At 42.1% G+C, this 14528-nt stretch overlaps 1 protein-coding gene across 1 annotated transcript in view; it reads left to right on the top strand.

Moving 5' to 3' along the window:
• Window positions 1-14528, top strand: part of cacna1ba (calcium channel, voltage-dependent, N type, alpha 1B subunit, a) — a 518974-nt gene that overhangs the window by 297739 nt on the left and 206707 nt on the right. The window contains exon 9 of the mRNA XM_067969602.1: window positions 5357-5460. Coding sequence (XP_067825703.1) covers window positions 5357-5460 — 104 coding nt within the window. The remainder of the gene's footprint in view (window positions 1-5356; window positions 5461-14528) is intronic.

Here is a 14528-nt window from a genome sequence, read left to right as displayed (position 1 = left end):
TAAAAATCAATAATTCTGGAGTATGCCAGACTATTTTTTTTAATTTGTTCATGGGATGTGGGCGTCACTGGCAAGGCCAGCATTTATTGCCCAACCCTAATTGCCCTTGAGAAGGTGGTGCTCATATCAAAATACTGCATCAAAACCAGATTTAGTTACAGTTCTAAAATGTTATAGCTCTTGTACGATTGACTTAATAGTATATTTAAAATTCAGACCTAGTAATTTTGCTGCGCAGTTCCCGTTTCTCAGGCGTTAAACGGCATCGTAAGCCTCCAATATGACGGGCAGGAAGTGTATACTCATTATGAGACAGAGGTGTACCAATTGTCTTATTGGTGAAGGCCAAAAAATTAGCGTGCAGTGTCCACGCCCAAAACATATGTGAGTAAGGGGCTTAAGGCCCACTGCAAGATTGGTTTGCCCTAAGGTAGTGGCGCCAGCTGCACACAGGAAAACCAGGTTTACATGCAGCCTAACAGAGTGTTCCTCCCCACCCCACATTCAAAGAACGCAGGCCGTTGCTGGTCATCACTTCCTCCCCCAATTTCCGCTGCCACCCCTTCCCCCCACAATCGTTGCCGCTACCCCCCAGCCAATGCTACCTCCCCCTTGGCCACCACCACCTCCAGACCTGATCACCCCCTCCCTGGTCCCCATTAATCACTTATCTGAGGACCACTGCTGGCATCGCAGCAGCCCGACCTTCCATTCCGCTTTGCCTGTGAGCTGCCTGCACGTCAATGGTAATGAGGCTCAATGCCCAAGAATATAGTGATTTTGGTTTCCAAATTCTATCATTCTGTTAGTCCCATTATTGAGCTAGGAAAAAAAATCAAAATGGTGAGCTCATATAACCAGAAAAAGGTGGATTGTATTGTGATACTGAAAATTGATTTCTGAAAACATTACACCAAATCATGGAAGATTATTGAGGTGGCAGCATTGTGTTAGACTAATGTGGTCTGAAATATGAAGAACGGAAGATTTATGGGTCATGCCTAGTCTCAACATAATAATGTGTTAATGTTGCTGTGAAAGAACCCAGGCTCATTCTAAGTATAATTTTCTGTCAATGCCTAAATCCATAATAATTCACAGATTGTACAACTTTATATGCTGTTTGGATACATATTTCTGGTTCCTTTTCCAATTCAATGTATGATAAGTAAACTTTGGGCACCTGAAAAGTCCTGACTAAATAATGGATGAGCAGTGAATTTCCTGAGCATTTTGATATCTGATCCATTGATTGGATTTCACTATAACTCTCAGAACTCTGATGCATTTTCTGTTACATCACAATATGCACCTTTTTATTTCTCCCAATATGAACTTGGTGAGGGTCACAGTGAGGGTCACAGTGAGGGTCACAGTGAGGGTCACAGTGCTCTGGAAAAGCACCTGGCAGAACTTGGAAAAGTCCTGTCTGACACGCAAGAATGGGGAAAAAAATGTCTCCTAAATAATTTAATCACTTGATGTTAAAGCAAGCCTTTGTCGCATTGCAGAAGGTTACGATGGACTATTTATTAAAGTGATATGTAAAGAATTCATGTTCATCGTTATTAAAATAAATGTTACTTAATCTATACAATAGGAATTTAATCAAATGCTGAATTGAGCCCCCATGAAATATGAAGCCTAAAGGATTTTTAAAGGAATTCCCTAGTTAAGACCAGGCAATCGCCTTATCCTCAAAGATTTATCTGAGAAAACAGTCCCAACATGTACTTCTTTTCAATTTAGAATTAATGATTTTTTTTTAGAAACACCTCATAGTATGGTTGACCGCTAGTCAAGGCTGCCATCTTTGCTACGTTTCCTAGGTTACGAACTGAAGCACATTGCAGCGTTGATTTGCTTTAGCTCCCATCACCTTCTCCCTGCTGTCTCCTGCTTTTGATGGAGTAGTTGGAGGCAATGGGAGCAGTGTTTAAGTAACAGCACATCATGTTTTAGCCACTTGTCGAGGAAATATGGCAAAGATGGCTGTCCCGATCAGGAGGTCAGTTGCTTCTTGTTAAACTTCTTTTAAAAATTAATTTTCTTCTTGTTTATAATGGTTGCTGCTGTTGTGGCACTCAAATTATTTTCAATCATATATATATATATATATACACACACAAACACATACACGCGGCAACAAATGATAGCACCAGAGACATTCAGGAAAGGAAACCAGAGACATTCATTCCCAGGAGTTCCAGGACAAAATGAACGTGAAGATATTGATGCGATTATTGTGCTCGTGCATTAATTGAAGTGTGTACTGTTTGGCTGAATTGAGGGTAAATGGGACAATTGAAGGCTAAAATCGAAGATTTTATACACAAACATAGTTTTCATTTAAATTTTGAAGATACGCTTTCTTCATGCGAAGTGCTGAACAAATGAAGATTTGCTAAGCACAGTGCAATGATATAAGTGATGTCAGAACAAATCATTGTGGTATTAAAAATGCCATTGTAACATTTGGGTGTGAAGTATCATGATGAAAACATTCCCTCCCCCTTTAAACTTTTCCCAGATTTCAAATTTTTTATTTGTTTATTAGACACCCTGCTCTCTGGACAATCTCCAGTGACTGAGTGGCTCAATCTATTTTTAATCTCAACATTATTGTGATATAATCAAGGTACCCATCTGTCAAGCTCAGCCGTCCTCCGTTGAAAATTGGTTCGATCCTTCAACTGATGAGCTCTGTGTTGAAATGAAATATGTCTCCATATTAAAAGATGGTTTCTTGCCAAAGACATTACATAGTTAATCTGCCATACTGATTATGGATTTGTTCATAAAACCTTGTATTAACAAGTGCAAATTATGACTATTATTGAAGGAAGGTTTAAGTATTACATCGTTTTTTATATAAGGGATGTGCATGCTGTCAGGACATGGTTCATACAGAGTATTTGCTGTAGTATATATTTCACAATACTGACAAGTAAATGCAAGGAGGGTCGTACATGGTTGTACTGTTCCATATATTAGGATGAAGGGTGCTCAATGATTGGACAAGGATCCCTTACTCCTGAAGGTGCTGAATCATGCAGAAGTATTGATCCACAGGTGCCTTATGGTCCTTTATCAAAGTGAGCATTGGTCACGTGAGCCTCTGCAGTGAATGACAACAGGTTTTTCGACCGAGGGGCTCAACATGTCAGCCTTTGTTCTGTTGGCATCCACACGCACATATTCTCCAGTAGGGATCATTAGATAGAAATGAGAAGTGCGTCCCCAGTCAAGGATTGCTGAGGCCATTTGTAGCACTCCTACTTCTGCTCTGGCTAAGATTAGCGATCTCATTACAGACTGCAAATCTGCATCTGTATGGCTCAGTTCCACACTGGATAGTTCATTTAACAACTGAGTTATCGAAGAAGCTTTGGGTCCTTTCGTTTTAAAAGCTGTTATTCATTTTTCTTGCGTTTGAATCTTAAATTCCTTTGTCTTAAGCTGACGCAAGACTGGGGCATAAAATATTGTAGATTGACAGATTTAGTATTTAAGTACCAAGAAAATTGTTGGCTACCTAATTATATTTGTGAAGGCAGGACTTGATGAAGAAATACTTTAACACGATGGGCCTCAACACAAGAGTTTTCTGTTGGCCCATGGGTCACATTAAATGAGTCAGTAGAAATGGTGCAATCAAGGTTCAAGATAGAAAGTGTAGCCTTGAAGTTGATTCACGTATTTATAAATGATAATGAACCAAGCTAAGTTGTCCTGTGGTAGAAAGGTATTTCCCTCGTCAATTGAGAAGCTAATTGCCTTAACTCTAAGGCAGCACTTGCATGGGATCATATAAATGATCCGGCATAAATACAATTTTGAGGCATTTCTATGGATGAGAATATTACTTCAAAACATAATTGTATTAACTGTAGATATTAACTCTCGATTTATAGAAACATTTTCACCATAAAAACACAGCTACAAAGAGTTATGATTTTAACATTTTTTTTCTACTTTTGTTAATTTTTTTACAATTTTTTTTAATTAATGGTAAGTGATGATGACATAATTGGATTATCTGGCTTGGAAGACTGATTAAACATGAAGGTGTCAGAGGATCTGAAGTGATATCAATGGACAGAGGGTTCACAACTCGGGGTCTTTAGTGGTTGTTGGACTCCAAGTGCATTTGATGCAACAATTGTATTATGACCAATCTTGCACCACCAACACCAAATGCACACTATAGTTCAGACATCAGCAGTTGGTGCCATTAATGAGATCACTTGCATTTGTGTAAAGCTGACTTTTTAAACATGAAACACAAAGCTCGAAACTGTGCTCTGGTAGCCTACTCTACCACCTTTAATTGTCTTACGTTAATAAAGGACTCCCATCAGCTGTCACTGATTTATGGTGACTGGTGAGCAGAGCTGTTAAGCGCATGTTAAGTTAATGTGCTCATTACCAGAGTGGTGAAGATGGGTTCTATAACTGCAGCCATCTTCTTGCCCCACTTTCAAAGATGCTCCAGATTGATATAATATAATTGGGACACTAATTTGACTGGCTAATACTGTCGGATTCAGTTTCTCCTGTAGATTGTTTTACCATTGATGTTATTAGCACCCAGAGTCTTAAACTTACCTTCGGTTTAATTCACAGCTTGTATGTAATTGTTTTTGTATGAATAGTAACACATCAGGCAACGTAACAGAGACGCTAAGGGTGTTGAAATTGTAGCTGCATGATAGATTGGGAGAACTGACTGCATTTGTATCAGCAATTGTTTAGGTTGGATTCCTGGATGTTGGCGTCTGTGAGCTGGTTCCCAGAATTTACGCTGCTAAATCCAGCTCCTTTATTGAGGTGGCAGAATTGAAGGCCAACAAAAAGTTGGGTCTATAATTTTCCTGCTGGGATAAAGGATTTAAATGTAACACTGGATAACAGTACATCTAGCAATCTAGCACCTCTGCTGCACCTTTTTCAGTGAAGCGAAGGCATGGCTGGGGGGAATGGACTGCGCCACGAATGTCATGGAATCTGATCTAAAGAAGCATCTAACAAAAGCTGTTTTAGGGATTATTTAGTCAAATGGCCTTTACTCATCTTAATATTTATGGAATGTGTGCCAATATTTTCAGACATTGCAAACAATAATTGGCTTATTGCATTTAAATTGTGCAGTAAGGGCAGCATCTAATGATAAGGTATGTGTAGTTAAAGCCAACAAACTAAGAACATTTTTGAACAGATTTGTACAGATTCAATTGTTCTTGCCTTCTTCGGTTCTGCTTCATTTAATTTTGTAGCCAAAATGAGCTGACTGCACAGATGTGTTTGCCTGTTCTCCCATTTCACTGGAGTTCTCCTCTTCTTATTTATTTGACAGGCAAATGATGCCTCGGGGAACACCTGGAACTGGCTGTATTTCATCCCTCTGATCATCATTGGCTCTTTCTTCATGCTCAATCTTGTTTTGGGTGTTTTGTCAGGGTAAGTGAACAGAAATTTCTAAATCGCCGATTAGTATATCTTTGAGCACAGCAAGCACAGGGATGTGACAGTACCTCTTGACGGTAGAATAATCATTGCAAAATAAAAATCAATTTTGTGTTGAGCCTCCGTCTGTCAGCAATGCCTTCACTTCACCGAGAAAGGTCAAGCAGCAGTGGTAAATGTGCTGTGACCAAACTCGTCAGGGACACTATACAGATGAGTTGGCATTTGAAAGGAAGCTCGATTGTGCAGGTGTGACACTTTCTGAAATGCTGTTACTGTTGAGACGTCCACATTAAAAAGCACAATACGTCTTACGGGGCATGACTTTCTGCTAATTTCAGTACAATTTGCAGCAGCGAAATGAAACACTTAGCTTTCCGTCCACTTAAGAGACTTCCACGCCCAAACCGTGTAGAAGTATTTTTGCCTCCTCTTTGCATTAGTTTTTTCTCACAATGTTTTTTTCTTAAAAAATGAGAGAAACCTGGGTGATGAGCCATTGCTCATTGCCAGACACTGCCAAAGTTGAAAAGCATAGATGATAAATCAGGAAGTAGTCATTAACTTATGCTCAGCTTGGGTTTTAAAAGCTTGAAGGCTGTGAGGAGAAGGAACGGCTGAAGAAGGTAAGGAGTGCCACCTGGAATGGATATCTGAGATGATACTTCTTCAAAAGCACCTCCCAAACCCGCGACCTCCACCACCTAGATGGACAAGGGCAGCAGGTGAATGGGAACACCATCACCTCCAAGTTCCCCTCCGAGTCACACGCCATCCTAGGAGTTAGACATATATCGCCGTTCCTCACCGTCGCTGGGTCAAAATCCTGGAACACCCTACCTAACAGCACTCTGGGAGTACCTTCACCACATGGACTGTCACAGGTCAAAAAGAAGGCCCACCACCGTTTTCTAACAGGCAACTAGGGATGGGCAATAAATGCTGGCCTTACCAGCGATGTCCACATCCCCAGAATTAATTTTTAAAAGTCTGAATAAGAGATTACTAATCTGAATAGAGGTTGAAAAGACAAATTCTGGCTATTGGAAATCTGAAATGAAAACAGTCTGCATCTGTATGAGAAAGGTAGGTTAACATTTCAGGTGGACTCTACATTAGAACGGATCACATTTTCCATAATAAAGGATACTCCAGACCCCCCTTATATGAGATAATTCTACAAATTTTTATTCCTGGCAGGCAAAGCTCTGTGGTGGGCAAAATAATTTGTATAATGACCCCTGTAAGTCTGTAGGTTCAGTTTTGTGACTGACATGATACTAGTGTAAGCTAGAGTTTTAAATGTAAAAACGTTAAGTCGCGCAATGATTTTGAAACTAAAGGGTCGATTTTAACCCTGCCTGCCTGCTGGGAACATGGCACCAAACAATTAGAATCACTGTCGAGTACTTAGCATCCCATATGCTTATCAAGTACTATAAAGCTCACACCAGTGAATAAGTCACCCCCCACCCCACCCCAGGATCAAAGGTTGTTATGTTAGAATGTGATTTTACAACAGGTAAATGAGTGGAATATTTGTCAAGTTCTTATTAACAGGCTGTTGCTATAAGTGGACTTCGCTTCATTTGCAACTGGAGATGTAGCCGGGAATTTCCTTAGGTGTTCTCGCCACAGGCTACCAAAACTTTGGTGGAAGTTGCGGCAGCCAATCAGGAGAATCTTCCCATGGAAATTCACCCCCATAAGTATCGCTGTTTATTTCTAAATAGCAAAATTTGAACTCTGTAAAGACTAATAATTCTTATACCCACTTTTCAGCCATTAACCAAAAGTCACATCTGCAGAAGAATTACAGATTAGGGACAGTGTCCTAATAAGGAGCAGCTAAAAAGCATATAAAATATATCACACATCAATAGCTGTGAAGCCTTTGTGTTAGAAAATGAAACCTTCGTGAAATCAGATCTGCCTGAACAGTAATTATGGTGTGGCATCAAACCCATATGAAAGTGTAATAGTTAATTCATCGGATCAACCCTTTTATCTGATATTTGACTTTGTCAAGCCATTGTAACTAAAGCTAATGCGGAAATTATATTCATTTTGCATGGCGTGTTATTCCAGTAATACCAAAGAAGGATTCTCCTAGGGTACAGGGATTATAGAACCTCTATAAAATGGCTACCTTCTGTGAAAGCTCTCTCTGATGCCATTCGATGTGTATTATTACTACACTTCCATAATGATACTGTCAAATACCCCTTCATTATTTCTAATCAAACCCTGGGAGTCCTTTTCATTATAGCACCAGTTACAGACCATTATACATTGCACACCACATGAAATTATATCAGGACTATTTTAATTTACCAAGTGCTGAAGAACTGCACTGGAAAGAGAAGGTGTCAGCCCTTCATCAAGCTTTCAAAAATCAGAACAAAACATCTCAGATTGACAGGAAATCTGAAGAAATGGCCCCTCCCTCCCCTTACTGTTCTTGTGCTTCAACTCTCCAGATTAATAGATCCAAACAGAGTTGAACAAAAATAGAAATTTCTATCACAGGGATGTGGAGTGTACCGATGCTCCATTCTCCTGCACTGTCAGCCTTCACTTTGATGGCCACCAACCCATATACAAAATACTGGATGTCAAATTTAACTGAACCTCACACAGAACATTTGAACTTCTGGCATTTTGTGACGTGGAACAATGGGGGAAGGTCACTTCTGGGAGCAGATTTTGAATTTAGATCATTAGTTTGTACATCGTTCCAAATTTAATTTCCTACTGTATTTTTAATAACGGGTAATGAAGTATTTACTGTCTATCAACATCTCAGTAATAAGACCAGTCTTCAGTAATAAAAGAGTAAGGATGTTTGTTACACAATGGAACCCTGTTAAACAACAATCACAACTTGCATTCATAGAGTGCCTTTAACATTTAAAAAATGTCCCTAAGTGCTTCACAGACGTAAGGGGGGGAATGGATGTCAAGCCCAAGAAGGAGATACAGTCCCCACCATTTATTCCATCCACGCTTATCAGGGTCAGTCACCTCTATCGGGCAAATAGCGCTAACTATTTGCCAGTCCCATAGGAGTCAATTACAAAAGCGTTATTTATAATACAGTAAGCGCGAGTAAGAGAATATGTTAGCTAGCTTCATTCTGTTAGGGAAACAAAGTGAGGAGGCTTAACACTGAGATTGAAATGAGGAGACTTAATCTATTATGGTTTAACCAGCCACTACTTATAATGGGCAGAACATGGTAGGGTGGGACTGTATTAGCAGCGGTGATCAAATAGTTGTCAAAGAGGTGGTTTTTAAGGAAGGACTTAAAAGAGGAGGAGAGATAGAGATTTCTAAAGAGTGGGACTTCGGTGGCTGAGGGCACGGCAACCAATGGTGGGGCAAATGGAGGGGATGTGCACAAGAGTCTGAACTCAGGAACGGGGGTGCGGATTTTCGGGCTGGAGATGGTTACAGAGTTAGAATCGTGCAGCTCACAAGGAGGCCATTCAGCCCATCGTGCCAGTGCTTGTGCCTGCCCTTTGAAAGAGCTATCTAATTAGTCCCTCTCCCTTTAGAGGTGGCAAGGCCGTGGACGAATTTAGGCATGAGATTGATCATTTTAAATTTAAGGTGCTGCAGACTGGAACCCAATTTAGCTCAGCAAGGACAGGGGTGATCGGTGAGTGGTACTTGTTGCAGGATAGGATATAAGCAGTACAGTTTTGGATGAGCTGAAGTTTACAGAAGGTGGAGAATGAGAGATCTACCAGGACAGACTAATTGAGTCTGGAGGTGGTAAAAGCATGAATGAAGTTTTCAGCTGCTGGCGGGCTGATGTAGGAATGGAAGTGGACAATGTCATGGAGGTGAGTATAGAAGTAGGAGGATAGAGCAGATGAATGCATGGCTGGAGAGATGGTGCAGGAGGGAGGGCTTTAGATTCCTGGGGCATTGCGACCGGTTCTGGGGGAGGTGGGACCTGTACAGGCCAGACGGGTTGCACCTCAACAGAGCTGGGACCAGTGTCCTCGTGGGGAGGTTCAGTAGTACTGTGGGGGAAGGTTTAAACTAATTTGGCGGGGGGTTGGGCACCAGAACGTAGCACTGGAAAGGGGAAACAAGGTGCACAAAGGATTCAGAGAGGCAGATAGCAATAGAGTAAGAAATAGTATGGTATTAGGTGGGATCAGACTAAGAGAGAATACAAGAAGGTCTAAGATATGTGTGTAAATGCACGAAGCGTGGTAAATAAGGTTGGTGAGCTGAAGGTGCAAATTGCCACATGGGAATATGATGATGTGGCGATAACAGAGACCTGGCTCAAAAAAGGGCAGGATTGGGCACTAGATTCAAGGTGTTCAGGAAAGATAGGGAAGGAAAGAAACGAGATGGGTGGCAGTATTGATTAAGGAGAATATTGCAGTGCTGGAGAGAAAGGATGTCCTGGAGTGGTCAAGGACAGAATCTATTTGGTTAGAGTTAAGAAACTATAGAGGTGTCATTGCACTACTGGGTGTATTCTGGAGGCCACCAATTCGTGGGAAGGATATAGAAGAACAAATTTGCAGGGAAATTACAGAGAGGTGCAAGAACCATAAAGTCGTGACATTGGGGGACTTCAATTATCTTAATATAGACTGGGATAGTAATAGTGTGAAGGGTGGAGAGGGGGAAGAATTTCTGTAGTGTGTTCAGGAGAACTTCCTTGATCAGTACGTTTCTGGCCCAACGAGGACGGAAGCATTGCTGGATTTGGGGAATGAGGAGGGTCAAGTGGAGCAAGTGTCAATGGGGGAACATTTAGGAAACAGTGATCATAGTATCATAAGGTTTCGAATAGCTATGGAAAAGGACAAGGAGCAATCTAGAGTAAAAATACTTTATTGAAGGAGGGCCAATTTCAATGGGTTGGGAACGGATCTGACCCGGGTAAATTGGAATCAAGATTGGCAGGCAAAACTGTAATCGATTAATGAGGCGATGGTTCGGGTACACTCTAGGTACATTCCCACGAGGGGGAAAGGTACGGCAACCAAAGCTAGAGTTCCCTGGATGATGAAAAAGATAGAAAGTAAGATGAAGCAGGAAAAGGGGGCATATGACAGATGTCAGGTTGATAATACAAGTGAGAACTAGGCTGAATATAGAAAGTTCAGAGAGGAAGTGAAAAAGGAAATAAGAGGGGCAAAGAGAGAGTATGAGAATAGACTAGTAACTATCATAAAAGGGAATCCAAAAGTTTTATATACGCGTATAAATAGTAAATGGGTAGTAAGAGGAGGGGTGGGGCCAATTAGGGACCAAAAAGGAGACCTGCTCATGGAGGTAGAGCGCATGGTTGAGGTACTGAATGAGTACTTTGCATCTGTCTTTACCAAGGAAGAAGATGCTGCCAAAGTCACAGTAAAAGAGAAGGTAGTTGAGATACTGGATGGGCTAAAAATTGATAAAGTGGAGGTACTGGAAGGGCTAGCTGTACTTAAAGTAGATAAGTCACCAAGTCCGGATGGGATGCATCCCAGGTTGCTGAGGCAAGTAAGGGTGGAAATCGCAGAGGTACTCGCCATAATCTTCCAATCCTCCTTGTTCAAAAAAGGGTGTAAGCACAAATCCAGCAATTACAGGCCAGTCAGTTTAACCTCAGTGGTGGGGAAGCTTTTAGAAACGATAATCCGGGACAAAATTAACAGTCACTTGGACAAGTGTGGATTGATTAAGGAAATCCAGCATGGATTTGTTAAAGGCAAATCGTGTTAAACTAACTTGATTGAGTTTTTTGATGAGGTAACAGAGAGGGTTGATGAGGTAAATGCAGTTGATGTGGTGTATATGGACTTCTAAAAGGCATTTGATAAAGTATCACATAATAGGCTTGTCAGCAAAGTTGAAGCCCATGGAATAAAAGGGGACAGTGGCAGCATGGATCGAAATTGGCTAATTGACAGGAAACAGAGTGTAGTGGTGAACAATTGTTTTTCGGACTGTAGGAAGGTATACAGTGGTATTCCCCAGGGGTCAGTACTTGGACCGTTGCTTTTCTTGATATATATTAATGACTTGGACATGGGTGTACAGGGCACAATTTCAAAATTTGCAGATGACACAAAACCTGGAAATGTAGTGAACAGTGAGGAGGACAGTGATAGATTTCAAGGGGACATTTAATGCAGAGAAGTGCGAAGTGAGACATTTTGGTAGGAAGAACGAGGAGAGGCAATATAAACTAAAGGGGTGCAGGATCAGAGAGACCTGGGGGTATATGAGCATGGGTCGTTGAAGGTGTCAGGACAGGTTGAGAAAGCAGTTAAAAAAGCCTTTGGGATCCTGGGCTTTATAAATCGAGGCAAGGAGGTTATGATGAACCTTTATAAAACACTTGTTTGGCCACAACTGGAGTATTGTGTCCAATTCTGGGCATCACACTTTAGGAAGGATGTGAAGGCCTTAGAGAGGGTGCAGAAGAGATTTACTAGAATGATTCCAGGGATGAGGGAGTTCATTTACTTGGATCGACTGGAGAAGCTGGAGTTGTTCTCCTAAGAGCAGAAAAGGTTAGGAGGATATTTGATAGAGGTGTACAAAATTATGAGGGGTCTAGGGAGAGTAGATAAGAGAAACTGTTCCCAACAGTGGAAGGGTCGAGAACCATAGGACACAGATTTGAGCTGATTGGCAAAAGAACCAAAGGTGACATGAGGAAAAACTTTTTTACACAGAGAATGGTTATGATCTGGAATGCGCTGCCTGAAAGGGTGGTGGAGGCAGATTCAATCGTGGCTTTCAAAAGGGAATTGGATAAGTACTTGAAGGGAAAAAAATTGCAGGGCTATGGGGAAAGGGCAGGGGAGTGGGACTAGCTGGATTGCTGTTGCTGAGAGCCGGCATGGGCTTGACGGGCCAAATGGCCTCCTCCGTGCTGTTACCATTCTATAATTCTAGGTGGAAGCAGACAGTCTTTGTGATGGAAAAGATATGAGGTTGAAAGCTCAGCTCATGGTTGAGTGGGGCTCCGAGGTTACTAACAGTCTGGTTTGGGACAGGAACCAAAAATGTTGAATTTGATCTTAACCGGAGAAAATGATGGCTCATCCAAGATTGAATGTTGGATAAGCAGTCTGACAACACACATGATGTGGAGATGCCGGTGATGGACTGGGGTGGACAAATGTAAGGAATCTTACAACACCAGGTTATTGTCCAACAGTTTTATTTGAAAATCACAAGCTTTCAGAGATTATCTCCTTCGTCGGGTGAGTGAGTGAATGAAGGGTTCTCAAATCGCATATCTTATATTAGGCTGGGACACAATCACACCAATCAAAGGTGTCGTTGGTGTTCAGACAGGTTAGCCACGGAAAACAGTACGTCCCAGTATACTGAATACACAATGGGTCAGATTACACAGACAAAGAGAGAAAGAGACCCGAAAGGCAGAGAGAGAGAGAGAGAGAGAGTGTCCAGTTGTATTAAAAACAGATAACTTTTTTTTCCTGCTGGTGGGGTTACGTGTAGCGTGACATGAACCCAAGATCCCGGTTGAGGCCATCCTCATGGGTGCGGAACTTGGCTATCAATTTCTGCTCGACGATTTTGCGTTGTCGTGTGTCTCGAAGGCCGCCTTGGAGAACGCTTACCCGAAGATCGGTGGCTGAATGTCCTTGACTGCTAAAGTGTTCCCTCCCAGTCGGGGAACACTTCAGCAGTCAAGGACATTCAGCCACCGATCTTCGGGTAAGCGTTCTCCAAGGCGGCCTTCGAGACACACGACAACGCAAAATCGTCGAGCAGAAATTGATAGCCAAGTTCCGCACCCATGAGGACGGCCTCAACCGGGATCTTGGGTTCATGTCACGCTACATGTAACCCCAACAGCAGGAAAAAAAAGTTATCTGTTTTTAATACAACTGGACATTCTCTCTCTCTGCCTTTCGGGTCTCTTTTTCTCTTTGTCTGTGTAATCTGACCCATTGTGTATTCAGTATACTGGGACGTACTGTTTTCCGTGGCTAACCTGTCTGAACACCAACGACACCTTTGATTGGTGTGATTGTGTCCCAGCCTAATATAAGATATGCGATTTGAGAACCCTTCATTCACTCACTCACCTGACGAAGGAGATAATCTCCGAAAGCTTGTGATTTTCAAATAAAACTGTTGGACTATAACCTGGTATTGTAAGATTCCTTACATTTGACAACACACAGGCAGTGGAGGGGTTGAGAGAGGTGGTAGAGAGTTGGAGGTGGGTGCCATTACCATGCAAGTGGTAGCTAGCCCCATGGCTTTGAATGATGTCATCAGTAGGCAGCGTGTAGGTGAGTAAGTGGAGCAGGTGAAGAATGGATCCTCGGGGGACACCCTCAAGGTGATGGTGCGCAGGTGGTAAGAGAAGCCATTGCTAGAGATGCTGTAGCTACAATCGGACAGATAAGAGTGAAGCATAGCAAGGACAGTCCCATGGAGTTAGACAATAGAGGAGATGTATTGGAGGAGAATGGTGTGGCCAGTTGTGCTTTCTCCAGTGGCTGGGGAAGGTCTTTACAGGCTACAGAGAGATCATAGAGGATGAGGAGAAATAATCTATCTTGGTCATAGTCACGGTCACAGAGTATGTCATTTATGCCTTCGAGGAAGGCCATTTCAATGCTGTGAGGAGTGGAAACCTGATTGGAGGGATTCATACAGAATTGTGGGAGAGGTGGGCATGGATCTGGGAAGTAACAACATGGTCAAGGATCATGGAGAGGAAAGAGAGGTTGGAGTTGGGGGGATAGTCTGTGAGGACAGAGAGCTTTGAGAGTGGTTTTCTTGAAGAGAGGGGTGATGACGACAGATTTGAAAGGTAGGGGGGACAGTGCATGTGGAGCGGAAACCATTTACAATATCAGCTAAAATGGGGCGTAGGAAGGGAATTGGTAGTTTAGTGGGAATGGGGTCAAGGGAGCAGGAGGTAGGCTACATGGAGATGAGCTTGGAGAAGGCGGGAGTGGGAGAAATGAGAAAGAGAGACATGGGTTCAGGTGGAAATTGAACTGGGGAGAGGTTTGACTGAATGGGCAAGGGGAAGTGGGGGAAGCAAC

Source organism: Heptranchias perlo, chromosome 31 (genome assembly GCF_035084215.1).
Source record: "Heptranchias perlo isolate sHepPer1 chromosome 31, sHepPer1.hap1, whole genome shotgun sequence".
NCBI lineage: Eukaryota > Metazoa > Chordata > Chondrichthyes > Hexanchiformes > Hexanchidae > Heptranchias > Heptranchias perlo.
The sequence above is the reverse complement of the archived record's forward strand: the minus strand, read 5'-3'. Positions and strand labels throughout refer to the sequence as shown.